The 24899-nt window shown below is 52.0% G+C and overlaps 9 protein-coding genes across 9 annotated transcripts; 2 read left to right on the forward strand and 7 right to left on the reverse strand.

Moving 5' to 3' along the window:
- The first annotated feature begins 5423 nt into the window (after positions 1-5423).
- On the forward strand, positions 5424-6494 carry BKA58DRAFT_381174 (uncharacterized protein). Its single transcript, XM_046169983.1, has one exon. The coding sequence runs from the start codon at positions 5588-5590 to the stop codon at positions 6350-6352; it is 765 nt and encodes a 254-aa protein (XP_046028150.1). The 5' UTR covers positions 5424-5587; the 3' UTR covers positions 6353-6494.
- Positions 6495-6678: 184 nt separating this feature from the next.
- Positions 6679-8211, forward strand: BKA58DRAFT_311420 (uncharacterized protein; the record flags this gene model as incomplete). The annotated part of the gene is made up of 1 exon (XM_046167330.1): positions 6679-8211. One exon carries the CDS (start codon positions 6679-6681, stop codon positions 8209-8211), a length of 1533 nt encoding a protein of 510 aa, XP_046028151.1.
- Positions 8212-9090: 879 nt separating this feature from the next.
- BKA58DRAFT_381177 (dihydroxyacetone kinase) lies at positions 9091-11594 on the reverse strand. The gene is made up of 3 exons (XM_046169984.1): positions 11236-11594; positions 10462-11164; positions 9091-10405 (listed from the first exon to the last, which is right to left on the reverse strand). Exons 2-3 carry the CDS (start codon positions 11125-11127, stop codon positions 9290-9292), a joined length of 1782 nt encoding a protein of 593 aa, XP_046028152.1. The 5' UTR covers positions 11128-11164; positions 11236-11594; the 3' UTR covers positions 9091-9289.
- Positions 11595-11762: 168 nt separating this feature from the next.
- On the reverse strand, positions 11763-13066 carry BKA58DRAFT_357812 (glycosylphosphatidylinositol anchor biosynthesis protein 11). Its single transcript, XM_046168693.1, has 3 exons — positions 12584-13066; positions 12211-12497; positions 11763-12133 (listed from the first exon to the last, which is right to left on the reverse strand). The coding sequence occupies exons 1-3, from the start codon at positions 12923-12925 to the stop codon at positions 12016-12018; spliced, it is 747 nt and encodes a 248-aa protein (XP_046028153.1). The 5' UTR covers positions 12926-13066; the 3' UTR covers positions 11763-12015.
- Positions 13067-13118: 52 nt separating this feature from the next.
- On the reverse strand, positions 13119-14693 carry BKA58DRAFT_137144 (Translin). Its single transcript, XM_046164497.1, has 7 exons — positions 14258-14693; positions 14169-14205; positions 14069-14122; positions 13885-14018; positions 13724-13832; positions 13589-13674; positions 13119-13540 (listed from the first exon to the last, which is right to left on the reverse strand). Exons 1-7 carry the CDS (start codon positions 14339-14341, stop codon positions 13313-13315), a joined length of 732 nt encoding a protein of 243 aa, XP_046028154.1. The 5' UTR covers positions 14342-14693; the 3' UTR covers positions 13119-13312.
- Positions 14694-15721: 1028 nt separating this feature from the next.
- On the reverse strand, positions 15722-16559 carry BKA58DRAFT_381182 (uncharacterized protein; the record flags this gene model as incomplete). Its single annotated transcript, XM_046169985.1, has 1 exon — positions 15722-16559. A coding segment is annotated over exon 1 (403 nt), but the record flags the coding sequence as incomplete, so codon positions are not given.
- A 1994-nt stretch (positions 16560-18553) lies between these two features.
- BKA58DRAFT_137236 (uncharacterized protein) lies at positions 18554-20460 on the reverse strand. Its single transcript, XM_046164498.1, has 3 exons — positions 20319-20460; positions 20222-20266; positions 18554-20170 (listed from the first exon to the last, which is right to left on the reverse strand). The coding sequence occupies exons 1-3, from the start codon at positions 20393-20395 to the stop codon at positions 18691-18693; spliced, it is 1602 nt and encodes a 533-aa protein (XP_046028156.1). The 5' UTR covers positions 20396-20460; the 3' UTR covers positions 18554-18690.
- Positions 20461-20827: 367 nt separating this feature from the next.
- On the reverse strand, positions 20828-22504 carry BKA58DRAFT_455306 (acyl transferase/acyl hydrolase/lysophospholipase; the record flags this gene model as incomplete). The annotated part of the gene is made up of 1 exon (XM_046174541.1): positions 20828-22504. The coding sequence occupies one exon, from the start codon at positions 22502-22504 to the stop codon at positions 20828-20830; it is 1677 nt and encodes a 558-aa protein (XP_046028157.1).
- Positions 22505-23823: 1319 nt separating this feature from the next.
- BKA58DRAFT_310125 (uncharacterized protein) lies at positions 23824-24519 on the reverse strand (the record flags this gene model as incomplete). The annotated part of the gene is made up of 2 exons (XM_046167282.1): positions 23824-24131; positions 24192-24519. 2 exons carry the CDS (start codon positions 24517-24519, stop codon positions 23824-23826), a joined length of 636 nt encoding a protein of 211 aa, XP_046028158.1.
- Between the last annotated feature and the right edge of the window lie 380 nt (positions 24520-24899).

Below are 24899 nucleotides of genomic sequence, written 5' to 3' on the forward strand. Positions count from 1 at the left end.
CAATCTACATAGTTCAATTGACCTCGCTGCAAAGCCTTGCTACCCGACTCCTTCCGCCTCAACATCATGTCTTCCGCTTCCACACCCGCACCCATACCCACGTCCTCCCCAAATTACCGGCATGCGTCTTCGTGAAGCACTTTGGCAACATCGATACTTTCGCTCGTCGTATTCCCAGCAGTTCATCGCAGATATTAGCATGCGCGCACTCATCTCGTCGCCGCCTGGTCGCCCTCTCGCCCTGTACCTGATTGCAGTGTGCAGCACAACACCGTCTCTACAGCCTTCACCACCGCCGCTTTCACCACTCACCGTCTTTGTCAGCCGCCATTTCCGTCCATCGCTGCCTTAGCCCACCGCCATCTTCGTCCGCCTTGACCCGCACCCATCTTCGTCCACCACCACCACCACCTTCGCCCGCCCCATCTCCACCCTACACTTCCCTTACGCCCCCTGCTAAGTTACACACGCGACGCCGCCTCCAAAGCTTCCCACCGCTACCACTACCGTTACCATGATCATCAAGCCATACACATCCCCTCGTTCTATGCCCAGCAGCACGCGCGACGCCACTGCTGCGGCCTTCACCGGCCGCTATCACATGCAACTCATACCTATCCTACGCCTCGTGTCTAGTTGTACACGCGAGGCTTTCTCACCAACTGCTCACTGCCACTGGCCGCTACTGTCGACCGGCCGCTACTACCGACTACACCCAGCACCCATCAACCGCAATCACCAACCACCACTACCACTGCCGACCCCAGCTTCTTGGCTATGCTCTAGTCTTCACATTGATGGCTCGTTACGCCTCAATAGCGGCTTAGCACGCTCCAACGATGTCTCTACAGCTTTGCTAGATCTTCGGACACTGCCTTCACCCCGCCGTTGGTTCGATATACCGCGGTCTGACGTAGCGCTCTCACCTGAAACAGCTCAGCTAGAGCTTCATAACTAGCATTCCCCCCCCCCCCCCCCCGGGCCCGAGGGACGGGGCCTACAGTGTACTTGTTTTGAAATCACGTGATCACGCGATGACGCGGTACCGTGTTGTAAGTCACGCTGGGTATCGTTGGTGTCACAGGCTTTCGCTGACATGCAGATAAAAAAGACCCGATAGCAAACTCGAAAATCTCTGACGCAAGCATGGGTGAGTCTTTCGCAGAGCCTACCATCCAACGCTCCGATACTGATGTTGCTCGCCTCGTAGATTTGCGCCTCATCATGACACTCACACCTGCACCACCACCACCACCACCAACACGATAATTACTACGCGCGCAATGTATGCAGACCTAGGATAAATCGCAGCTTCTGCACTCTACTAACATCCTGGCAGTGCGACGCGCTGACTGCTTCACATTCATTACACATAACTAACAGTCATCCAGGTCATCGATCAGGTATACTTGAGTCCACCAGCATCATCAACAAGCACCAAGCTTACACCAGCAGCAGCAGCAGCACCAATACCAGCCCCATGCGATCGCGCAACACCGAAAGGAAACCCAGGTATGCGATACATCACGCGCTGCTTTCCCAGTGCTGAGCTCACTCAAGCGACAGCAAGCCCATCGCCGGCACGAAGCCCGACCTAAGACACCTACACGACACCCACAAGATCACCAGCGACCCATGTATGCCATGACATCTCACGCCGCCTTTCCCTTCCTTGACTTACGCAAGCAACAGATCCCATGCGCAATCATCCACAAGCCCGGCCACATCAGGTATGTGATGCCACTTGCGACTTCCTTCCAGTACTCAGCTCATGCAAACAGCAGCCACATTGCGCCATCCTCCGTCATCCCAATCATCCACCCCGCCCTGTATGCTACACGATCAACGCTCCCTTCCAGTAGTCAGTTCATCAGGCAACAGTTATCGCGCGTCCGTCAGCATGGCCCGATGCCACGTGAGTTGGCTCTTTCCTCCGGCAGAGACTCGTTATTACGCACATCATGTCTTCACGTCCATACCTTCGTTACCGTTACTAACCCTACCTCGTCAGACTATAATTCCAGTGCCTCCCAGAGCTGGCGAAGCGCCGCCTGCTTCCAGCCAACGGAAATGTAGGCATCAGAACTGGGCATCGTGAATCATCCGCTGATACAATCAAGGTCGTCGCGCGCAACCTCGATGAACTCGAGCTCCTCTTGGGTCACCGGTGCAACCACCAAACCAGCCAGTTTCTTGTCCAGTGTCGAAAGGTAAGCAGTCTACACGCCGTTTACATCTGAGACGCAGACTAATCCAGGAACTTTGTACCTCTAGTCGACTGAACTGTTCTTCCGCGATCATCTGCGCAGCAGGAGGAAAGAGGTCCATATGGGCCAGACACCATGCAGCCACAACACACAAGCGTAAGTGTCAACGTCCCTTGCATAGCGTCTCGACTCAAGCTGATCAATGTAGCCACGAGGCGTCTTCGGTCCAGGTTGATCGCCGCCATGATCCTAACACTGTCGTATTGGAAGCCCTTCACCAGCCCCATCCGTGCAGCCGAGGCCTTCAGGTCTGCTGTCTTGGAGTCCCCAGCAAGGACTGGGAAGTTGAATGAGGTCAGTATTCCTACTTCTACTTACTTCTCCTCTAACTTGACATAGCTGCTCTTGTAAGCGGCAAGCTCCACCGCGGTCGCACGTTCTGTTGCGCCAACGGCCTGGGTGTCCTCGAGGACAGGGGCCTCTATCGGTGAGTGCTTGAGCAATTGGCCTAGGTGGAAGTTCCTCCTTCTAACAGGCTTTAGCGATCACAGAAGAGGAGTTGATCTGTACTGCATGTCCTTGGTAGTTGATGGACATGTTAGCGGATGTTTGTGGATGTTTTGAAGTGTGCAGAGGTATTAAGAAAGATGTGGGATGAAGAGAAGTATCCTCCAAGTGCGGTAGGTCTAAGTCGTGCGACGATTGGCCTCCAGAATTACTGACATCCTCTCAGCAGACCTTGTGTACGAATGCTGCGCAAGGCAGCCATCCTCTGGTTCGTTCACTGTCACGCCGCCTTCCTCATCATGACCTGACCAATGTGCAGAACCACGTTTCGACTGCGCGAAATACCTCTGGACTCGGTACGTGCAGTATTTCACTATCGCTGGCGCATCATCTAACGAATGTGATGCAGCAGCACCACGGTACGACGTCGTCTTGAACCCGGAGTTTACACACGGTTAGCTCATATCGCCATCTCTTCCACATCACCTAAGTAATGTGTAGCAGCAGTACCGCAGTTCAAAGCCGTCTCCAACCCACCCACTCCTAAGGTCAATGGAAAGGCTCCTGTTCAACATTGGTCCGTTGATGCGCTCATCCTCCTCGTCAGCGTGATCTAATCATCGGTTAGTACCGCGTTCCGACTTCTGGCCCTCCTGCCAATGAGAGCTTACCTGTGATTGCTGTCAGCACCCACGTTGGTCCTTCTACCACATCGCCTCCCTTTTCGACACAGACTGATCATCTCGCAGTTTCAAAAGCTTGCTTCTACGTCGATTTCTTTGGAGAGAGAATACGTATGTGTTCATCGTTTCGCTGTCCTTTGCCGCATGATCTGACAGATGCAGAGCCCTACAGCTCGACCGCGTACACCCCTGACTCCACCCCTGAGTCCACGAGAAGCCCCTATCGCTGTTGCCACCCATAATGTTGGTCCCTCCGTTCGCCGCTTCCATCGTATCGCCTGACCAATCTGCAGCACATCGTCGATGCACCAGATCCACGGCAAACGTCACAGACAGAGTTTGTATGTGTCCGCCAAGCCAGTACCAATCCCAACAATGTTCACAATGCTGACTTATCTTCTAGTATTGATTCCTATAGCTGCATACAGCGAGTACAAGGTGTTTAGGAAATACACCTGCATTGAGAACATTATAATGAGTTACCCGACTGCGTTTTGTTGCCCTGCTCTGCATCAACACTCCACCGTAATAGAAAAGTCCTGCCAAAGATGAGTGTCTCATGAGTGATGTTGTGTGCATGTGAAGTGGTTAACTACCCCGCTCTTCCCTAGTCCTTCACAACCAGTTTGAACGCAAACTCCCATCGATATGTAGCTTGAGAACTTCGCAACTGTAGGGATCTGATGCAAAGCGTGCGCAACCTTTCCTCGGAAATGGTCAAGCTTGCGCAGCAAGTACTAAGTGCCCAAGGACTATTGCTCACCAGTTACCGTGGTTGGCTATGGGAACGTTGCTACCTCGGACGTGGTCGCCGAAAGATCAGAATGATACATATCGAATTCACGCCAAGCTTCATTTGGTCATTACGAGACGAGCGCGAACGACGCTGGCGCAAGGCGTCGGTACCGACAAACCTCTGCCCTGGTGCCGTGGTTGGAACTACCAATTGCCCCGCCTTCGCGCGATTTACTGTGCCGGGCCGCGAATTGAGCCGGCGCGCGAATCGAGCCACCCGAACATCACAACAAAGCCAACAACGCCCGCGCGACGCGCCATAACTCCACCAATATGGATCCTATTCAGGATGCGATTGAAGCAATCGATTCGCGTGAAGACGGCGCAAATTTTAGCTATCGCGAAGTCGCAAAAAGGTTCGGAATTAGCAGGGCGACGCTGGCTCGCCGCCACCGCGGTGTGCAGGCTGATCGTGCAGGAGGCGGCCAGAAACATCAGAATCTCAACCCACAACAAGAGCAGGAGCTTGTAAATTATATTGAAGCTTTAACAAAGCGAGGGTTACCTCCTACGAGAGAAATGGTGCGAAATTTCGGCTCCTCGGTCGCCGGGAAGGAGTGTTCGAAGCGCTGGGTTTCTAGGTTTCTAGAAAGAAATCAGTGCTGTCTGATTTCGAAATGGACCTCTGGAATGGACTGAGTACGTCATTACGCCGACTCCTATTACAAGTACAAGCTCTACTTTGATCTCCTTTACTCCAAGATGGACGAGTATAATATTAAAAGCTGGAATACCTATAATATGGACGAAAAGGGGTTTCTCCTCGGCCTGACTGGCCGCTCGAAACGCGTCTTTTCCAGGCAATTATACGCTAGAAAGGAGGTGTCAGAAGCTCTTCAAGATGGTTCGCGAAAGTTTATTACCCTCCTGGCTTGTATTTGTGGCGATGGATCGACTGTTCCGCCCGCGATCATTTACCCAGGAAAAGGTTCACTTCAGAGCTCCTGGATGGAGGACCTAGAGGTCGGAAAGCACCAAATCTTCGCCTCTACGTCGCCCACAGGGTGGTCTAACAACAACCTGGGCCTTGCCTGGCTTGAACAGGTGTTCGAAAGAAGTACGAAGAAGAAAGCTCGCTCGAATTACCGCCTCCTGATCCTAGACGGCCACGGAAGCCACGTAACCATGGATTTTATCGAATTTTGCGACGAACACAAGATCCTCTTGATGATATTTCCCCCCCATTCAACCCACAGTCTCCAGCCGCTTGATGTGGTCGTTTTTAAGTCACTTTCGAGTCATTATTCGGCCGAACTGACCCACTACCTTCACCGCAGCCATGGGCTTGTCGGAGTCAACAAAGGAGACTTTATAAGCCTTTTCTGGGCTGCCTGGGAGCTCTCCTTTACGCCTCAGAACGTCCTGAAAGCGTTTGAAGCTACAGGAGTGTGGCCGATGAATGGGGGAGAAGTTCTGAAGCGATTCAGAAAAGCATCTTCAGATGGAGATAACGACCCAAGATTAGAGCCAGAGGGTAACCGGAGCAGCTGGAAACAGCTCCAAAAGTTACAGGAGACTGCGGTGAAGGATAGGGATGAAGATGCGTCGAATCGGCTGTCGGTCGCCATCCACTCCCTACAGACCTTCAACGAGATCCTGAACACTGAAAACGACGGCCTAAGGCAGGCGCTAGCACACAAAAAGAAGCATAACAAGAAGAGTAAGCCTCTGGATCTTCAACAGCGCAAAGAGTATCATGGTGGCGCTGTTTTCTGGAGTCCCCGGAAGGTGAGGGAGGCGAGGGCCCGAGAACAGGTCAGAAAAACCACAGAAATGGACGAAAAGCTTGCAAAAGCAGAGTCAAGAAAGCTGAAAGAGGCAGCAACATTATACAAAAAGAAGATGCAAGAAGAAGCGCGGGTTGTGCGGGAAACTGCGAAAAAGAGGGCCCAAGAAGAGCGCAAAAAGGCTGCTGAGGAGAAGGTCGCGAAACAAGCCCAAAAGGAGCAGGAACAACGCGATCGCGACTCTCAAAAAGCTCTACAATCGTCCCAATCAGGTAAAAGAGCATCCTCAAAAGTCTCAAAGGCGTCACAGTCAAAACGGGGTGGTCGTAGGCGTGTTGGGGGAGGTACTGTTCAGCCGGCACCTGCACCGCGGGGACCGCCGAAAACAACACGAACAAGGACAATCACAACACCGCAAAAATATTCTGAGTAGTACAAAAGCTTTGCAAGATGCAGTTTAATACAACACGAAGTTCTTGCAATTTAATAGCGACGTGGCGTCGTGATGTAGCCTCATCTTTGAATTTGAACTTATGTTGTGGGTGGCTCGATTCGCGCGCCGGCTCAATACGCGGCTCGGCACAGTAGGCTTCTGCCTGGCCCCCCTCGAACCCTTTATCATCTTCGCTCTCCCCCATGCCTCCCCCATCCACCATCCAGCACCCATTCCCATTACGCGCGACGGTATTGCAATCGAAACATAATACACAACAACCGGCTATCTTACCACGAACTTCCACCGCGACCGAGTCGGCAATCATGGCACCGTTGAGTGGCTTCCGTAAGCTCCCTCGGGAGCTGCGTGACCAAATTTATGCAGACTACTTTGCCATCGAAGGCGGGTATCGGTATAATCACACGACGAACAAATTAACCACCTCCGAAAGTACCAGCGTTGATCTTAACCTCAGGCTTACATGCCGTCAGGTGGCAGCTGAGACCCGTGGCCTTGCTCTCAGGCTGAATCCGATCAACTTCTCGACCGTGTGGGACGAAAACCTCCGCCAACGGGCTGGCCGATTTAACGCTATCCAGAAAATCATCAGCGAACTCAAGGCAGAATATCTACTATCGCACGCTCCTCGATCTGGCCTCATCGATAGCACAATATGCGACTATGTGGGAAAGCACCATTCGGAGTTCTTGCCGACCATTCAGACAATGCAGACTTTTGGACGCAATGGAATCGGCCGCAATGTCGATGAATGGAAGGAGATCCCGTCACAAGCCCGGCATTTCATCGCGTCGACATTGCAAGTTATTGGCGCAAAACCCGATTTCGGAGACGCCGTCAGTCGGGAACCACATTGGAAGGGGACTTCCTACACGCCAAGTCCCGACCCAGTGCCTGTAGTAGCGCACAGCAATCTACCATGGATGTTACCAAGTGAGAACGACATTTCCGATATGCTCAAACTCATACAACCTCTTTCCGTCGAGGCCAGCCGGTTCAAACCGGAGCGATATTGGGATCAAGAACAATATAGGTTCTCGGCAGCGACTGCGGCCATCCGCTTCCTAGAGTCTTTGCCGGCTGAAACGCGACTGGCAATGCGCAATCTAGTGCTACACGAAGATCATGAGTCTGTCGCATGGCCTGAGTGCCATGGTCAGGGCTTGATACCATTTTGCCAAGAGAATTCTGACTTGCATATAGAACGTCGAGTCAGCCTTTGGAGAACCATCCTACCTGCCGCCTCCATAACACTGTACGAATTGCAGTCCCAAACGCTCGAAAATGTGCAACGATGGAAATACGACCGCTTGACGGCGCAGATGATCAGTCGGGGATACATGGGCGATAATGGGGCTGCTGCCTGGATAATGGAAGCACTGGTACTTGCGTCTCTAGGCATGCCGGCAGGTGCCTTCAGCCTGGTCATAGATGGGATGCCGACGCCCGAGACCTCGGCGCAAGTCTTCAATGTCCTACAACGAGACGCCGCTTGGCAATCCGCGTATCAGCAGTGCGTCAAAACTCCTGATTCACAGTCATGCCAACTCAACTGGATAATGATTCGAGAGAATGTTACATTCACCATGAGGGGTTTTCCAGAGGCTTTGCAAGAGATATGTTCTGGCAAGTCACTGGTGAGATGTAATTTCGACACTGGCTTCGCACACGATGTGGACCAAATTGTTGCACAAGGACGTACGTGGACATTGATAGAATGGCTGCAAAATTGGCATACTACCGGAAAACTTCAAGCCGATATCCATACTGCCGCGCCATTGCCTAGCTGGCTTGAAATTCGGCAAGAGAAACTCCTGGGTTACACAGGCACCGATTAGGTATTAGTATGTCCTTTAGTTCACGTCAGATTTGTATGGAGTAGACTCGCCTATCAGCGGTCCCCTAAGGTAGGTTCATCGTGACTTTGTCGCCCTTGGTGTATGGCCGGCAAATTTAGGATTTTGGCGATGACTTTAAGTAACATTTCAAGCTTTATGTATCCAAGCCTTGTCAAATGAACAGCACTAACGTCGTTACGCGTCCTGATTATCAGCTTCCCGTATACTATGCTGCGAGCAAGCCCATATATGTACCACAGCCCTTCATCCATTCGTCTTCAATGCCTGCAAATGCATTCGGTAAAAGCCGCAATGGAAGTAGACGAAAAGATTAGGTACTTCTGGCCTCGTCAGGGTAGGTGAATAGGCATTGAGCATGAGATGCAAGTCCAAAGGATGCGCTTCTCCCGCTTCGTGCAATATCCATCACCAGAGCGAACCACAGGGCAAGCGCGGCGCGAGCATCCGTAAACCTGCAATCGGCGCGATGTTCTATTCTTCCTTTTCCACTCCCCGGAACACTATTGAGTGCTCTAGGTCGACTGCATGGGTCGATGCTATCAGACACCAATAGGGAACAGCAAGCTCCCTGTTGGGAGTTCAGAGATAACACCAAGGATCTCGAAATTTATTCCCGCTCGAGCGATGGAAGACCTTTGATGGATGAAGATATATCATCATCGTGCCTGTCCGCAGCGGCTGTGGCATTTCGATTTTGGAACGCCCTTGAGCCGGATACCCACAAGCACATTCGGCGCGGTCGCACGAGAGGTGGGCCAAACACTGTGCTGTACATGATTCCAGTAGCCGGTTGCCTGACGCGTAAGTGTCTTCTCCTACAATTTTCTGCATTTCGTAGGCCGTTAACTCCACTAGAGGTGGCTCGAATTCGTGTTGTCGCATTTGGCCAAATCACTATTTGGGAGGATATATTGTCCTGCATACGATTTCGTTACTAACTCTTTATAGTATGTAGGCGGTAAAATTGTAATGCAACATGACTTCTAGCATTCTCAATCATCCTGCCAAGAAAGCAGACTCCATATCACACAACCATCACACTACATTTCCATCTACCCTACGACCCACCAAACCCTTTTTCCAACCCCCTCAACCAAATACCCGCGGCATACGCACCCGGATCAGGAATCTTACTCCTCTCACTCCCGTCCTCACTGATATACGTCGCGCGCCCAAACTTGGCCTTCATATCCTTTGTGCTATCCGCCTTCTTCTCCGCAACATCCACACTCTTGCTCAGATCCTTGCTCTCAGCCAGCGTATTAATAAACGGAATCAGAACATCCATGACCGTCCTATCGCCCTCCCGTGCACTAGTGTAATTCTTGAGGTTTTCCAGAGCTGCAGATGCGGAGGAAGCGAGTGTGGAGATATCTAGCGGTGCGTTTTGAGATAGAGTTGCTTTTGATAGCGCGTTTGTGAAGGCGGTTACGAGAATGGAGAGGATGGCGCCGAGGGAGCCGCCGACGTCTTCGACGTTTTCGCCTATGCTTTCGAGGAGGGCAAGGATGGGTGGTGGGCTGCTTTCTACAGAGTCGATGTTGGTGAGGATGGATTTGCAGACGCCGGCTACGGCTTCGCCGCAGTCGCCGTCGCCCATTTGTAGGTCGTATTGTGTGATTGTGGGCTCGGCTGCGAGGGCAGCTTTGCAGGCTTGACGGAGCGCGGGGATGAGGGAGGGTGGTGTAGCGGGGCCCTTGTGGAGGAGGGATTTGTCGGCTGCGGCGGCGTTGGCTTTGTTGCGGAGTTCTTCGGTTTCCTTGTTGACGTTTAGGGGTTGGTAACCGTTCTTTGGCCAGGCTGGAGCGTTTGTGGGTGCATCTAGCAACTCCATGACTTCTTCGTCTTTGAGGTCCATGGCCTTTGCCATACCGCTCATATTGCCTAGTGTGATGCTGAAGCCCTGGGCGTTGAGCGACGTCTCCAGCACGCCGGCGTAGATGCGTGTTGGTACAATCTTCCAGTCGCGCTTCAGGGCTATCAGGGCGAGGTTCACCAGGGCGTCGAATTCGAGGTTTGATAGGCCGCCGAAGTTGTTGACGAGCATCACGACGTTATCATTGGGGTTGAAGGTGACGAATGCACGGTCGGAGTCGGAGGGATCGAGGAGGTAGCGCAGCATCTCTTTGATAACGTCTTCGGGACTAGGCATGGGGGAGATGGTTCGTAGGCCCTGGCATCAGTCAGTTTCAGCTTCGTGCTGCAAATCACTGAGTTCATGGTACTTACAGGCTCGTTATGAATACCCATACCAACCACACAAGCATCGTCCTGCACGCTCTCAAACGCTTCTCGACCAGGTACGTGGCAGTGGTCCAAACTCGTGCCGATAGTGACAAGTTGTGAGTTACCCAACTCACCAATCTTCCTACACCGCTCAAAAGCCCATCCTTTCTGTGATGCAGCACCAGCAAGCTTGATGACCAACAAGTTACCAGCCAGTCCTCTCCTTCCCACCTTACCGCTCTTCTCGCGACCCAAGGCAGCGTCTTCCGCCATGCACACAACATCGACTTTGTAGCCTAGAGCTTGACCCTTCTCTCTGGCAAGACCGAAATGCAGCATATCTCCTGTGTAGTTCGTAATGCACAATATAACTCCCTCCTTACTCGGCACGTTTCGTATTCCTGCCATGATCTGCTTGGTGCTGGGAGAAGCGAAGATGTCACCGCACACGGCAGCTGACAGCATGCCGTCCCCAACGAAGCCGGACCATGCCGGTTCGTGCCCTGACCCGCCGCCAGATACGATAGTGACTTGATTCGGAGGGTGTGAGAGATTGTAAACGACGCGATTGGCTTCGTCGAGCGCCATGTGCGAGTTACGTGTGCATAGGGAGCGCAGGTTGTGGAGGACCACGCCTTCCGGATTGGGGAAGAAATGCTTTCTCGACATCGTGACGGTGTGTATGAATATATTAGTGTTCAAAGGTCTAAAGGTTGTCAGCGACTATATCGTGTTTGGCCGCAGTAGTGTGAAGCCGGAGATTGCTGGAGAACATACCTGAATTCAAGCACGTATGCCAGCAGTACACACAGCTAGAAAATAGCAGATTCGAGACCAAGAAATCAAGACACGCGGCGTACCGCCAATTCAGCCGGGCATCGTGCCTTTTAAACAAGTCCCCCCGCATCCCCCGCCTCGATCAACATCATGACCACGAACCCCGCTCGTGGGCACCCCGTCAACTCAATTTTTCGGTGCCAGGAATTCAACACGCGTCTAGAAGCCTAAACACGCGCTCAGATTAGCCCGAAACGATGTCGGAATGATATGCTAGGCTTGGGTATACTGCATTCAGATAAGTGGGCTGCTGGAAGCTGGAGAGAGGGTCGTGTTTGCGCCGGGGTTGCCGCTTTGGGAATGCCGGGTGGAAGCTTGGCTTTTGTGGAGGAAGCTCGCATCGGTCGAAGCTCCGAGAGCTGTTAGGTCGGCGCCTCGCGACGAGACGCTAGTAGTACCTGCAGTATCCGTGATATTTGCTGGACCTTGGTGTCTGGCGGAATAAGTTTAGACTTTGTAAGAGACGTGTGTAAGCCTGTCAAAATTCGATTTGGAGTGTGCAGGCGAGCTGATCGTATTATATCGTCGCAAAAGGTAGCGGGCTATGGTCGCTCGCTCCTCAGTCTCTGGAAATGGATGGAGCGCCTCACTCACAACTCTCCGTTGTCCATTGTCCACACATCATGACAAGAAACCGTACAATCTCTTCAGGAAAACACAGACTCCAATCTGAACCATGACCTCCTAGTCAGACATGATCATCTAGTCACATATGATCTTCTAGTCAAACATGATCTTCTTCCCCTTCAACAGTGTGCCACCGAGCAGTTTGCCAACTGCATATCCAATGTAAGCGCCGGTAACGATCGTGACGGGCCACTTCTGCCATTCGCGGTCCCTGCATTCCGTTAGCTATACCCATTGCAAATACGTTGTCGACTCCAGTCTCAACATTGGAGTCGGTCAAGTACTCACCAATCCAAGGGGATAGGTACAGCACCCAGCCATGCACCGAGCACGGTACCAATCAGCCCTCCGTAGACTTCATCCATCGGCAGAAGTAGCGCGATGATCTGCCTCCAAGTCTCGCCGTCTACACCGTGTACATATACCAGAGGGAGTGTGCTAAGCAACGCGATGTGGGCCCCAGCGAGGAGGGTATGCATGTGATGCGTTGTGGCAGGCGCGCCAAAGAGAACGAGGGTCGCCGTGAGGAGCGGTGTTGCGGCGAGCGTAGTGAGTAGGAGGGACAAGAATGCCGGCTATGTATCCTATAGTCAGTAAAGTTTCTTTCTAGTTGGCTGTCAAGAGCGCATTGAAGGCAGTACGAGTGGGAGTGTAGACGTACGACAATCTTCGAGTTGAGCCCCTGCTCCAGCTTGCCAGGTGCCTTCCCTTTCTTCTCTCCAGGCTTCTTGTTCTTTAAAGAAGGGGTGCCTCCTGTTGGCGGAAGGCATACTGCTACAAAGGCTATTTGCAGCACGGCGAGCGGCGCAAGAGTGGAAAGGAGCGTCGGCACCGGGTCCGCAACTAGGGCAGGAAACTTGAAGGCGTAGACCGAGAGAACGAGTATCGGGTGGATATGCGTGTAAAGCCGTGCAGTGTCGTTCTTCAATGGCTCAATTGGCGGCGCCGTGGAGGGTTGAACCTTTGACGTCGCGTTGGCGTTGATGACAGTTGTGCTGGCCATGTTTACGAATGAGGTGGAGGAATGCTGGTGCGCGCTGAGGACAAAGTGGTAGAGCTATTAATTGACAAGGCGACGTAATATGAGCGGCGTCAAAAGGAGCGGAAGTGGCGCCTGGCCTATTGGTGTGCTGTGGTCGCGGGTGCTGCGGAGGGATGTCGCGCATCGGAAAGTTTCGTGATGTTGTCCGTGCTGCGCTCTCATTGGACAGACAGCAAACATCTCTCGAGCACCTCCATGGTTTGTAACAAGCGATAATTACATGTGAACTGTGATGGAACTCATTGACGGCCTATATGTCTTGGCCTTCTTCTCATTCATCTCATAGTGTGCTTCTCGTGCGACATGTTTCTGAGTAGCAGCGCTTCTACCACCACATCTTGCAGACCTTTACTGCTTCTGCTCGCCCTTCTTCGGTAGCAAGTTCCTCAAAGACAGATCGTAGACCACGTCCTCCACGTCCTTGACCCTGTACTTCAGCCCATCGCTGCGGCGGCGCAAGCTGTCGTTCTTGAGATTGAGGATTTGGAAACCCGCGTGCAAGTCCTTGACGAACTGGTTGATGAGAAGGGGACGCTCATAATCACCGAGAGTGACAGCGTTACGTGCGAGACGTGTCTGTCGTTGTTAGCGTGGTGGAGGTTGGGTGGGAGCAAGATGACGGACCAGTTCTTCAACGAGCGTCATGAGAGAATGTAGGTACTCTTCGAGCGAGAGGTGGAACTCATCGCGGTCCTTGAGATTCACGGGGACTGCTAGAGTTAGTGACGACGTGCATGTGTACCATGATCCTGAACATACTCTTGAAGATCTCGCCAAGCTCCTCGATGGTCAAGAGACGGCCGCATTGTACCTCACCACCGTCGTACTTGTAACCGCCGAGCCAGCCCCAGAACAAAGCGCTCTCGCACTATTGTATTGTCAGTATTGGGATGGCGATATCGTGGGATTGATGAGCATACCGCGCCCTGCATCTGACGGCTCCACATGTTGTTGAACTTGTAATACGGCATCTTTGACGCAGCCTGCGACAGCTTGGAGACGGTGTCAATGACATTGTCAATAGGCTCTTTCGCAGCTTTCAGGATGTCGGGTACTGCATTTTGATTAGTCGTGGTGTCGATAGACATGCGAAGAGCGACTCACGCTCGCTGACGGGCGTCGAGTGGGCTCTCGACAACACGAAGGAGACATTGCGGTCTATGAGCTGTCAGTATATCCCGCTACTGGTATCGAGCATGCTTACTGTGCTTCTCAAGAGCCTGGATGATGTCGCGCAGCTCCTGTCGCGTTGTGAGTACGCTATCACGTGCAGCTCTATCAGCCGCCACTTACATCCCGAGTGGCGGTATCTTCGTCTACGCGCGCCTGAAGATCCTGGAAGATGGCCGGGTTGACCATACCTGAGTTCGCTGCCATTTTGACGTGTAATTTGGCGTTGAGGTGTTGTTACAGGGTGGGAGTTCGTGTTGGGGACTGGCCAACGTTGTTTGTCACGGCAAGCTACAAAATTTCAGTCTCTCACTACTCACCGCGCAAAGTTGCTTTTACTCAGCTGTAAGCGCATGGAATAGGCTACCAACTCTTTCCAAAGTATGATCTCGACTAGATAGCATGAGTCCACACCACATGAGCTGATCACATATGTGCTACGATTAGTATTCGGCGCATTCAAGGACAGGTAAGCATGCGTGCGGCACCAACTGCTGTGCAACATAGCAACCGCAACTTCACTCCAAACACTTGTAAACAACGATCCATAACAACGCTCTATGTTGTCTCATGTCGTGCAAGTTATAGAATATTCAGAAATAAAGCACACATTACGCTTGTGCAATGAGTAGCGTGAGAGACAACGTTTACAAGACTCAACTAGTCACAACTTCAGTCGATGGCCATCACGAATGTGGCGTTGTCGATCAGAATCAATATCACCACCTAGCTCCTTCCTCAAGCGACTGGCAAGCCAGAAGTCTCAATGAAAAAGATCGCGTCTGCCAGAAGTAGTGAAATACTGGCGACACTGTGTCAAAGAAGATGAGCAAGCCCAGAGCCTCTTCGACTGGTTTCAAAAATAGGAATAATCAAGAATTCTCCCGTAGGAGAGTTTCAGAGATTAAACTGAAAAGAACAGATACTACACTTGATCTAAGCCAAAAGGCAAAGAGAGCTAAGGAACAGAAGAGGAGGCCGAGGGAGCGTTGGAATATATACCCATCGTGGCCTTGGCACGCTAGACGTCATGTGACTCTCAGTAGCGTCGCACGCACCTTTTTGTGGGCTGTCGGGTGAACTCCGGCGTCCGGGCGCCTGTAGAACATTGCCGGTGATGGGTGAGAACTCCAGGCTCCAGTATCATGCGTCAGTTCTGCCTACTTGCTCTCACTGTGCTCCTCCGCAGAGGTTTCCATATTTACTGTTACTGTCAAGATACGTCATCGATTTTGCGCTAAAATCCACTTCCAACGGCCATTATGCTTCGTCCGATGATCGCGTTGCATGGGCGCAGTGGAATGTGTCACGGTGCGACTCGATCATCATGAGTTGACTGCGATGTAAGCGTATACCTGGTGCTTAAAGTGGCAAATCACATCCAATAACGATTATGCATACATCTGAGGATTACTTAATTCACAATTTGTCAAGAACGAACATCTTCGTATACGGCTACCCTCAGATTTGTCTATGCTTATAGCACAGGAATATCGACGCTGCTCATGGAAGACGCATACACAATACCGCCGTCTCAATCGAAGTGCTCCACGCTCCATTATGCTATGTCTCCCCCCCCCCCCCCCCAGTGTAATACCATGGCAAAGCCTTCGAACCCCACATATCTCGGCGAACCCGTTCGGCTCGCGCTCCCCTGGCACACCGCATACCTCTTCGACTAACTCACCTTCTTCGTCAGCTCTGGCTTGCCTTGAACCATCTTATACCTTATACTCAACTTGACAATGCGATGCTCCTTCTTTCCCGCACTTTTCGCGCGCGTCTGGCGGCCTTCCACCTCGATCAGATCCGTATCGACAGCATGATTCCGCGCCACCATCGCAACTTGCTCACGAGCGTGAAACTCGCAGCCCAAAAACCTCGCCTCTTCGCAGAACCAATGGAAGCTTAGAGCGAAGCCGGCCTTTTGCGTTGTTTTATATTGTCGTCCTTCGATGAGCGGAACGTCCTCATAGAGCAGTTGGGTGGCCCAGCTATCGCCATCCCACCCGACTCTCATGTTGAGTGCTGATATTCCGATGCCTTTTTCCTTCACGCGTTCCTCGGCTAGCGAATTAGGCGTCATGAGGCCGGTTGCGTCGCGCTCCGATGTGGCAGTCGCGCGCCATATACGTGGGGCGATAGCGTAGAGGTAGAGAGGGCTGCGCAACAGGAAGCATAGGTCGTCTACGAGTCGTTGTTAGTTCAAATATAGGTACATCAACCTGAAGACTTACCAAGAAGTTGCATTCGATCGTGCGCCGGTAGTTTGCCCAACGAGTCGTCAAGTGCGCTCTGAAGATGGCTGCGCAGCTTGTCTTTCTGCGACGGAAGGCGGAGCCTCAGCTTCATCTTTCCGGTCGACTTGGTTCTGCTCCGCGTCTGTAGTTGATTTGTTGGTGGTCTTTACGCTGTGTTGTATCCGTATCGGAGGTCGCGCAGCGTGAGAAGTCGGAAGGCCGTGAATGGTGAGACTCTCACGATAGGATATATGGCTGTACATGAAAATAATGTCACCTTATACCGAGAGCCGAGTTCCTCTCACTCATCGCCCCGTAACAGGACTCGTGCGCGATGGTCAGTCGTCACGGGACTCTTCATCGTTCGGAGGTGAAGTCGGGATTGCGCAATGATTTGATGGATTGACTAGAACGTGCTGGTAGCCATCGCCATCAGAGATACGTATCCGAGGCAAGTACTGTACAGGTTCTTATTGTATCTTGCCGCCCCATCACAAAGTCGCCATTATGGGGATTGCGCTACTCGACAACAGCCTCTTCAGCCTCCTCTCTCGCTATACGCTTTTCCTCGTCCTTCACACGCTCTGCCTCTCCCTTCTCGCGATACTCCTGCGCCAGGTTATGCACCCTGACAAAAAGCTGAATCATCGCCTGTCTCTCCGATTCCGTTGACCGACCCTTCATGAGTGTCCATTCGCCAATCTGAAAGCGCGCAACGAAACCTTCAAAGACGACATCATCAGTATTGTTGACCTCCGGCCCGCTCTGGATGGTAATAGCGATACGATCCCGGCTTCCCTTTTCGGACGCGTCGAACTTGTTCGGGTAGTGATAAGACACTGTCGTGCTCTCTTCAGATTCATTTGATATCGATGACACGTCGCCATCGACGAGAGTTGTCGAAGTGGAAGGGATATGTACTGGCTCGACGTTGTCTTCATGTTCCCACTCGTAGTGCTGTATGTTTTTTCGCCCCGTATCGAGGAGGTAGACGATGTCGCCTTTCCACAATGTCAGCTGCTCGGTCGCGATGTGGTAGGCATTACTTACAACGGAAAGGTAAGTATTCTGTAGGATCAACCCCGGGAAGTGCCCTGTCCGCCAATACAAGGTCGATGCGGTCGCGAAATTGCCAGTCAGGTGTTCTTGCGGCCATGATCTGTTGGATATTGCTGGATGCTTGGAGCTGAAGCTGGTACGGGCTCGATAGCAACAAGCTTGTTATACAATACCTTCGTTTGATGTTGAACCCGTTCAGCAGCGTGCACAACATTTTTGCTTGCTACTCATGAACGGTGCAAGATGGCTCAGCTGATGACATCTTTCTGCATGTTTGAGAAAGCGGCTTCGAGCAATCGAGCTACATGTTCACAATCCCTTGAAGAGCATCGCCCAGAGTCAGGCATCCTTGGAGAATTGAACGGTGCCAATGGTAGTTTGGTACAAGCCTAGTATACATCATGATAGAGCATATAACAGCTGGCAACAATCTCCCACGGCCAGGAGGTGAAGCTCAGTGTCACTACTAATACAGTCAGACCGTGATGGTAGCCTCAATGCTCGCCATGTGCCATGTCACTCATACTCTCGTGCCAAAGTAACAACCTTCTGGAACACATCCAGCAGCGCATCTGCCGCCGAGGAGGTGCTCCTTCCTTTGGCCAACACATACCCATCAACAACAATAAGAACTAAACTGCCCTCAAAGACGATCGCACCACGAGAATCCTTCTCGGCGCCCTCGTAGCGTCGGATATCCAGCTTGTTGTGACAGTCCTCGCGGTTCTTGGCGTTGAAGGCAGGGCGGCTGATGGAGTACTCGAGTGTTTCTGTCTGCCAGGCATGCTCGTGCATGAAGGTGGTGTTTGCGAGAAGAGCTTCGATAGCCTCTGTAACATGTTAGCAAACATATCAGCATGTTGGAGAGAGTGAGACGTACTGAGGAAGGTAGTGTAGTCTGAAGCGGTGAGAACCGGGAGTCCGCGATGCTTCCGATCTGCCAGCATTGTCTGGAATGCCTGTCGTACTGGGTTGAAGGTCATGTTTGGAATTTGTATCTGATGGATTGGAGCGTAGATGGTTGCGAGCTATGTTTCGGCGGAAGCAGGCTTTTATGTGGTCCATGGCGTGCTTGCTGGATACCTTCCTCATGTCTCTCCTTGTTGCTCGTTTGCTGTTGCAATGATGAGAGATAGGACTTTGTTAATGGTAGCGGTGTCAACCCCCGACATGAAGAAGAGGTTACATCGTGTGCGGAACATGTCTTCCAGAAATTTGGCATGGTCCGCAAAACTCACATGCAGTCGCACGCCACACTCATAAAACGAAGGACTCGCGAATCATCTTCTGGTTTCCGTTCGCATCCACTAGCCCGATCCATGTGGCTGGCAAGAACGTTGCCTCAAAGCCACCGCTGCGGTCCATGCCCGCCTTGATGATGCAATTCCACAATCTGGTCTCCTCTACCGGCCAGCCGGTATTGGGGTTGACTTCGGCTTCTTCCATTTCGATCGCTCGTTTGGACACTACCACATGTTGTTGCACGTCCCAAAGTCCCTCCCGCGGTGGGTTGCGTTCTAGAAGCGCTACTGCCTCTCGTCGGGTGATGGGACAGCGGCATCGGGTTGCGACGAAGTAAAGCTGTGGAATTATCGCAATGTCGAAAGTGAAATGAGCGGTGTTGGGGTTCGTGGGCGGCCTCGAATCGATGATTGCTTGGGCATGACGCAGGATCTCCTTGAAGTGATCTAGATAGTTGTCGTATGTCTTCTCGATGACTGTTGCTGAACATGAAACGTAGACAAACGTTGTGTGATAGGAGACCTTGAGAGCGCTCGCAGCAATTAGTTCATCACCCGAGAGCGCATGCTGCTTTTCGAAGCGCCGCATGTTTTCGTACCAGACATGATGACACGCCAACAAATTGTCCCGTTCTTGATAAAGTTCAAGACAAGATTCTTGTCGAAGGAGTGTTCTTCTTCCCATGGTATACAGGTGACTTATGGATGCATTCCGGAGCTCGAAGTAGGCCTGTTGCGTTTCAGAGAGACTCACAAACGGCCGCTTGGAGTACGTCGCATGCACCAGTTGCGGTATCTCTAGGTCTTCCTGAATCCTGGAGCCATAGAGCAAAGCTTGCGCAACGCCGCGGGTGAAGATGGGTATCAACTTGTCTTCTGTTGAGCTTCTCGAAAATCCGGACCCGTCCAATGCTACGTTGGGGGGATACGTGGTTTGCAATGAGTCCCGATAGTTCGGTAGTTCTATGCGGGGCGCGTACATCAGTTTGAAGCCGTTCCTCAAATGGGTGAAGGCGGCATGGTAGTTGCCTTGGAGGAACTCAATGCAAACGAAAAGAAGACAGATTACTAGTCCAAGCTCTGGCGAGTAAGTGGCCTCGCTCATGCGACTGACTAAGCAGCCGATGGACTTGTTGTAATGAGACAACACAATCTTGCGCTCGTGATTGGCAATTAGCCCCGCGCATGCATGTTTCATATCCCCAGGCTCGGTTTGGCAAAGAGCTCCTAGAGCTATCACAGCATGGCGCACGGCCGGTTCCGAGTGAGCCATCTGCAGTACGATGCGAGACCAGAATTCTTTGTCGAAGTTGGTGGAGAGTGCAGGGCAGGCGCAATGATAGTAGAAGTCCAGATAGCGTGCACTATCTCCAAGGCCATTGAAGGTAGATATGGCGTTCTGTGGATCGGAGGCTTTTCCGTGACTCCAGACATGGACTTGAAAGTTGGCGTCGTTTGTTGTGTAACCATCGCACTTGCGGCCGGAGCGCGTACACCTACTACATTAGCTCCAATGATAACCCGCGGGAATGGGAGCCAATACCTACTTGAGGCATTCCGGCTTCTTCTCATCACATTTGACGCGTCGCACCCTGGGATCGAAATGTCAACCTTTTGTCATATGATAAGGTGGCCACTGCGTACTTGCACGTCTTGCAACCTGTCTTCACTTTTGGACTCCGTCTGCGGGTTTTGTAAGACGCTTCGCTCGTCGAAAACATCCTGTATCCAAGTCAAAGATGGCGGCGGGAGTACAACGTGACTGCATGATGGAGACGCATGAGTATAGTCGGGTAGGGTACGCGACGAAGCTGCGAGTATGGCGGGCGCGAGACGGCCAATCATGACATCAGCGCTCGGGAAGCATCACGTGCTTTTACGAGCCGACCAATCGTGAGATCTCGAACCCACAAAGATCTGACGAGGTCGGAACTAGGCGCAACGACTGCCATAGCGAGAGTGCAGCATCAAGATGATCTATCGTATCATTTCATCGAGGTAGGCCACTGGGGGTGGCTATCTGTAAGTCTTAAAATAGAACAAATTGACCTCCTATTCTACCCAAGAACTAGACTAATTCGTTTACTCTTCTTTTACACTATAGAATGTGCGTCTGTATTAATGATGCGACGCAAGGGTACATCCGACAGAAATTACCATTGTATTGGTTCAAGACGAACACCGCCGAAAGAAAACCCTCCATACCACTGACGCTCGAACTTCTTTGAAATGACGAAAGCCATATGTCCATCAATGTTGACGTCCACAAATTGACCCCCAATCTCGCACCATCCGGTATTTTTGTAGGTATTCCAGAGACCAGAGCTGAGATTGTATTCCTGAAAGCCCGGCTCCAGAAGCTTTGGGGCCAAGAACGGGTTTTCATCAGCGTCTACCACATCGTGCATGAATCGATGCCCTTGGTTCTGCGCACGTCCTCCAGAAAGTTTAAGTTCAAAGGGAAAGTAAAACAGACAGTCATGTTTCGGCGGCGCTGAGCTTGGGTTTTGAGGTAGAAATCTGCGTTCCTCGACGGTGTTCTCAGTGAAGTGAGTAATAGGCGTACTGCGACCGCCCCCGACAGGAAATGTCTTCCCCGCCCAGAACCACATTATCCAATGTATGCGGTATCTTCCGTGCGGGATTTTGAACGCTTGACCCCGGAGTTGGATGTGACAAACCCGCCGACAAGAGAGGATGGTGTTTCCTGGGGGTCGGATATCTGGTTCTTGAAATTTAGTGTCAACAGCCACATCATCTGGGTAACCAGATTCGCCTACTTGTTCTCGGTACCAGAATTTCATCCTTGGGGATCCTTGACCAGGATTGTCAACATCGTCTTCATTTCCCACTGTAAAGACGTCCGCGGGAACAGTGAAGGGTTTCGCATTGCCAGTGAGTTGTCGTAAACGTGTCGCGCAGCGTTGTTTCAGATCGAAAGTCTCAGCGTTGTCGAAATATGCCCTCGTGAAGCTTGCTAGCTTACCCTCTTGGTTCCACTCATCAAGTCCGATCTTGTTGAGACCCTGATCGACATTAAAACGGAAGTATTCGGTATCCTCCTCTTGCTTGAACCTCTTGAACAGCTTGTTATGTACTCCAGTAGCAGTTGACGTTAAGTCGATGAGAACTTTTACTTGCGCTGCCTGAGCTGATAGACCGAAAAATCCACCAGAATCTGGCAAAGAAGCTGCCGTCTCTTTTCCCGTACCTAAAGAGAGAAATACTCCAATAGGGACTTCATACCACAAACGTTTTGCTTCTTCATATGCTTGCTCGCCGGGGTTATTGTAGCCCAGGCCAGCATCCACATAACGAACTGGCGGGTCCCCGACCATCATTGGCTCGAAAAATCCGGTTGCTGCACTTGTAGCTCGAGCCGCCTCCCAGATCTTTGTCCCATCATTTCGATCGTACGTAGTAAATAGATGCGGCTCGGCATTGTTCACCGAGTCGCCGTACACCGCGAGAACAAAGGTTCTACAATGACGCTCTCCATCCCTGGGTTTCTGGTACATTGCGGCCTCTGAATCTTCTTCACCATCCTCGACCACCTTTTTGATAGCTGATTCAAGGATCTTTGCGTCATAACGCTCTTGGCCGCCTCTGGACAGGCGAAGCCCACCAACTTCCCAGCCTCGCTTTTCTTGGAATATCTTTTTGGCGAGTTGCCGATAGAGTGAGATGGCGTCTTTGGTCCTGAGACGGAGACGTCCAAGGAGAATGGCTATAAGACCGCCAGTGCTTGTTCCGCCAATGAGATCGAAATAGTCCGCAGGCCTCATCTCTTCTGGCTCCTCTATGCCCTCATCATCTGCTATTTGATTCATGATCTCGCGAATAATCATCAAGCACGACAAACCTCGCACCCCGCCGCCATCCAATGTCAGTATGCGTCGTGGAGGCAATGCCATCGCTACCTTCCCATAGGCTGAGAGACCGGATAGATATCGATGAATGATGTTTGTGTCTGTCGTCTTGAAGCAATCTGTGTCGTTTTTGAGTCTCGAAAAAGGTATAAGCATAGATTTACAATTGGTGATGGTCGAGCGACAAGCGCGGGAAAGCCTGACTATTAACAAATTGCCCGCAATCGACGATTTTTCAGCTCAGTACTGTGCATCCATGGATAAATTCAGGCGACCAGACATAGACTGCGCGTTCACCGCTAGTCCGCTCCCCATGAGGGGAAAAGGGAGTCGCACACGCATCAGGAAGGCAGCGTCTCCGTATCGATAGCTGGAGGTTGAGAGCCAGGGGCTGAAAGCTGAGAGCTGAGAGCTGATAGAGGTGGACCGCTGGCCAGTCGCAGCGGGTAGACTGGACAGGGTCTGGCGAGTGGGTTACACACGATGCTGACTACCGCACCTAGCTGAACAGCCCTCCTAACGGAGGGGCTAGAGAAGCACACGGGTAGTCAGTCTGTTCACCGGCGATGCCCTTTCATCGGTGAAGGCCATGTGCAAGCTAGCGATCGTCAGCCGACCTCATATTCGCATGGCCTGCGAAGTTGCACGGCGAGGGAGAAGGTAGACCCAGACAAGGACGAGCAGCTGGAGTTGGTCAGCGACATGACTTTCGAGCATCTGTTGCAGGTATCTCTTCTCGTATGTGCTGAAGGGACGTTCCTGTGGGTAGGCTACACGATGCACGAGCTATCGCAAGAGCAGAGGTGTAGTAACATCTGGGAGGCGCTCGACGATCTGCCAAGCGGCCTCCCTGCGATTTACCTATTTAAATATAATGACCAGCAGGAGAGAATCGCTAGAATTGTTATGGGTATCATCCTAGCAGGTCTAGCAACTGCTAGTAATATCGAGGTTGGATATCAGGCGTGCAGCGACTGTCCTAGCGAAGACTGCAGCATCGAGATGAGGCATTTAATCTTTTCATCGACGGGGGATGTGGCTGTTCTTGCGTACAGCTACGTACAAGCCCACGCGCTCCCACGCCAGTACTGAATTGAAACTACCTCAGATAGCTTACAAGACACACAAACACCATTCAAGAGAAACAATGAACACCATGAGGCCTACATCGACGCTACGTCTTCTCATCTGCTTCTTCTTGTCCTATTGTAGGCTGCACGCTTCTTCAGCTACTTCCTTGTACGAGGAGCACCAACTGCTCCAGCGTCTTCACTCCACCGCTAAGTCCCTGGAGATTTGGCGAGGATGATTGCATGCATCTCCTGAGCAGCCTTCTCAAAACCGTCCTTGGCCAATCCGAAGACCTCCTCGTCCACCAACGGGTCATTCCCCTCCTTCTCGCAGAGTTTGCCTTGAAGAACGATCGTGGGGCCCCCAGTGCGGCCGCGTTCTGGCTGGACGGCCAAACACATATAGCATCGTTTGCTCTCATGTCCTATGAACATACAGAGTTGCCAGAGTGACTGCATACCGTTCGGACCGAAGATACCGGCCATACCAAGCTTGATGACATAGTCGGACAAATAGTCTAGAAATCTCTTGTGTTAGCGGAGGGGAGAAATGTGGTGAAGCGGGAAAGAGAACTTACAGACTAGACGGTGCATTGCGTCCGGATTCTCCGCCCACCAGTCGGTCAAGGTATCCCGGAGGACCAGATATATGTGATCGTAGAGCATCTCGCGAGTGAGACAAGTAAGGGGCTCGCGATAGATCTGCGGCTCATACGGTCGTGGCGATGATGGCTGCGGGGATGGCGACTTCGACTGCGTACCGATAATGGGCATGTGACCTGTCGGCGGAGCATACGGCGGAGATGGCGACTTCGACTGTGTACCAATAATGGGCGGGGGACCTTTCAGTGGAGTATGCTGCGCGTAAGTGTGTGAAGGAGCGTATACGGTTGGAGGTATAGCCATACGCGAAGGCTGGAAGCTGGTAACTTTCGGGGAAGGCGGCGATAGCTGTCGTACGGACGTGGTTGGAGACAGGGACGGGGAGGCTAGACCGGGCGACGGAGAAGTTGAGAAGCCCCTTGGTCCAGTCGTCGCGCAAAGAGGATTCTGCGCCTGGAAGTCGTACAGTCGCGAGACTGCATCGTTGGCAGGCCGGGAGAAGTCAGGGTGGTCGGTCATGGTGTGTGAGTAAGTTGAGACGAAACTTGCTCTTGCTAGGGGACGTTGGGTGTCAAGAGCCGCGACCCAGGAGTTAGAAGATCTCAGATCAGAGCAAGCGATCGAAGGAGACAGGAGTTGAGCGCAGTGATTGCTAGTGGTAGCTGATGGTTTGGGGTTGCGCT

The sequence above is a fragment of the Alternaria rosae genome (assembly GCF_020736505.1).
Source record: "Alternaria rosae strain MPI-PUGE-AT-0040 chromosome Unknown BKA58scaffold_3, whole genome shotgun sequence".
Classification (NCBI taxonomy): Eukaryota; Fungi; Ascomycota; class Dothideomycetes; order Pleosporales; family Pleosporaceae; genus Alternaria; species Alternaria rosae.

Coding starts and splice junctions, on each gene's coding strand:
- BKA58DRAFT_137144 (XM_046164497.1), bottom strand. CDS start 14,341: ATGGCAGCGAACTCAGGTATGGTCAACCCGGCCATCTTCCAGGATCTT. Junction 13,833..13,884: donor GCCGTCAGATGCAGGGCGCG/GTATGCTCATCA, acceptor ACAATACAATAG/TGCGAGAGCGCTTTGTTCTG. Junction 13,541..13,588: donor TGACGCTCGTTGAAGAACTG/GTCCGTCATCTT, acceptor TAACAACGACAG/ACACGTCTCGCACGTAACGC.
- BKA58DRAFT_381177 (XM_046169984.1), bottom strand. CDS start 11,127: ATGTCGAGAAAGCATTTCTTCCCCAATCCGGAAGGCGTGGTCCTCCAC. Junction 10,406..10,461: donor TGGGTATTCATAACGAGCCT/GTAAGTACCATG, acceptor GACTGATGCCAG/GGCCTACGAACCATCTCCCC.
- BKA58DRAFT_381174 (XM_046169983.1), top strand. CDS start 5,588: ATGAATGGGGGAGAAGTTCTGAAGCGATTCAGAAAAGCATCTTCAGAT.
- BKA58DRAFT_357812 (XM_046168693.1), bottom strand. CDS start 12,925: ATGGCCAGCACAACTGTCATCAACGCCAACGCGACGTCAAAGGTTCAA. Junction 12,498..12,583: donor GGCTCAACTCGAAGATTGTC/GTACGTCTACAC, acceptor TAGGATACATAG/CCGGCATTCTTGTCCCTCCT. Junction 12,134..12,210: donor GTACCTATCCCCTTGGATTG/GTGAGTACTTGA, acceptor AACGGAATGCAG/GGACCGCGAATGGCAGAAGT.
- BKA58DRAFT_137236 (XM_046164498.1), bottom strand. CDS start 20,395: ATGTTTTCGACGAGCGAAGCGTCTTACAAAACCCGCAGACGGAGTCCA. Junction 20,267..20,318: donor ACAGGTTGCAAGACGTGCAA/GTACGCAGTGGC, acceptor TTTCGATCCCAG/GGTGCGACGCGTCAAATGTG. Junction 20,171..20,221: donor AAGAAGCCGGAATGCCTCAA/GTAGGTATTGGC, acceptor CTAATGTAGTAG/GTGTACGCGCTCCGGCCGCA.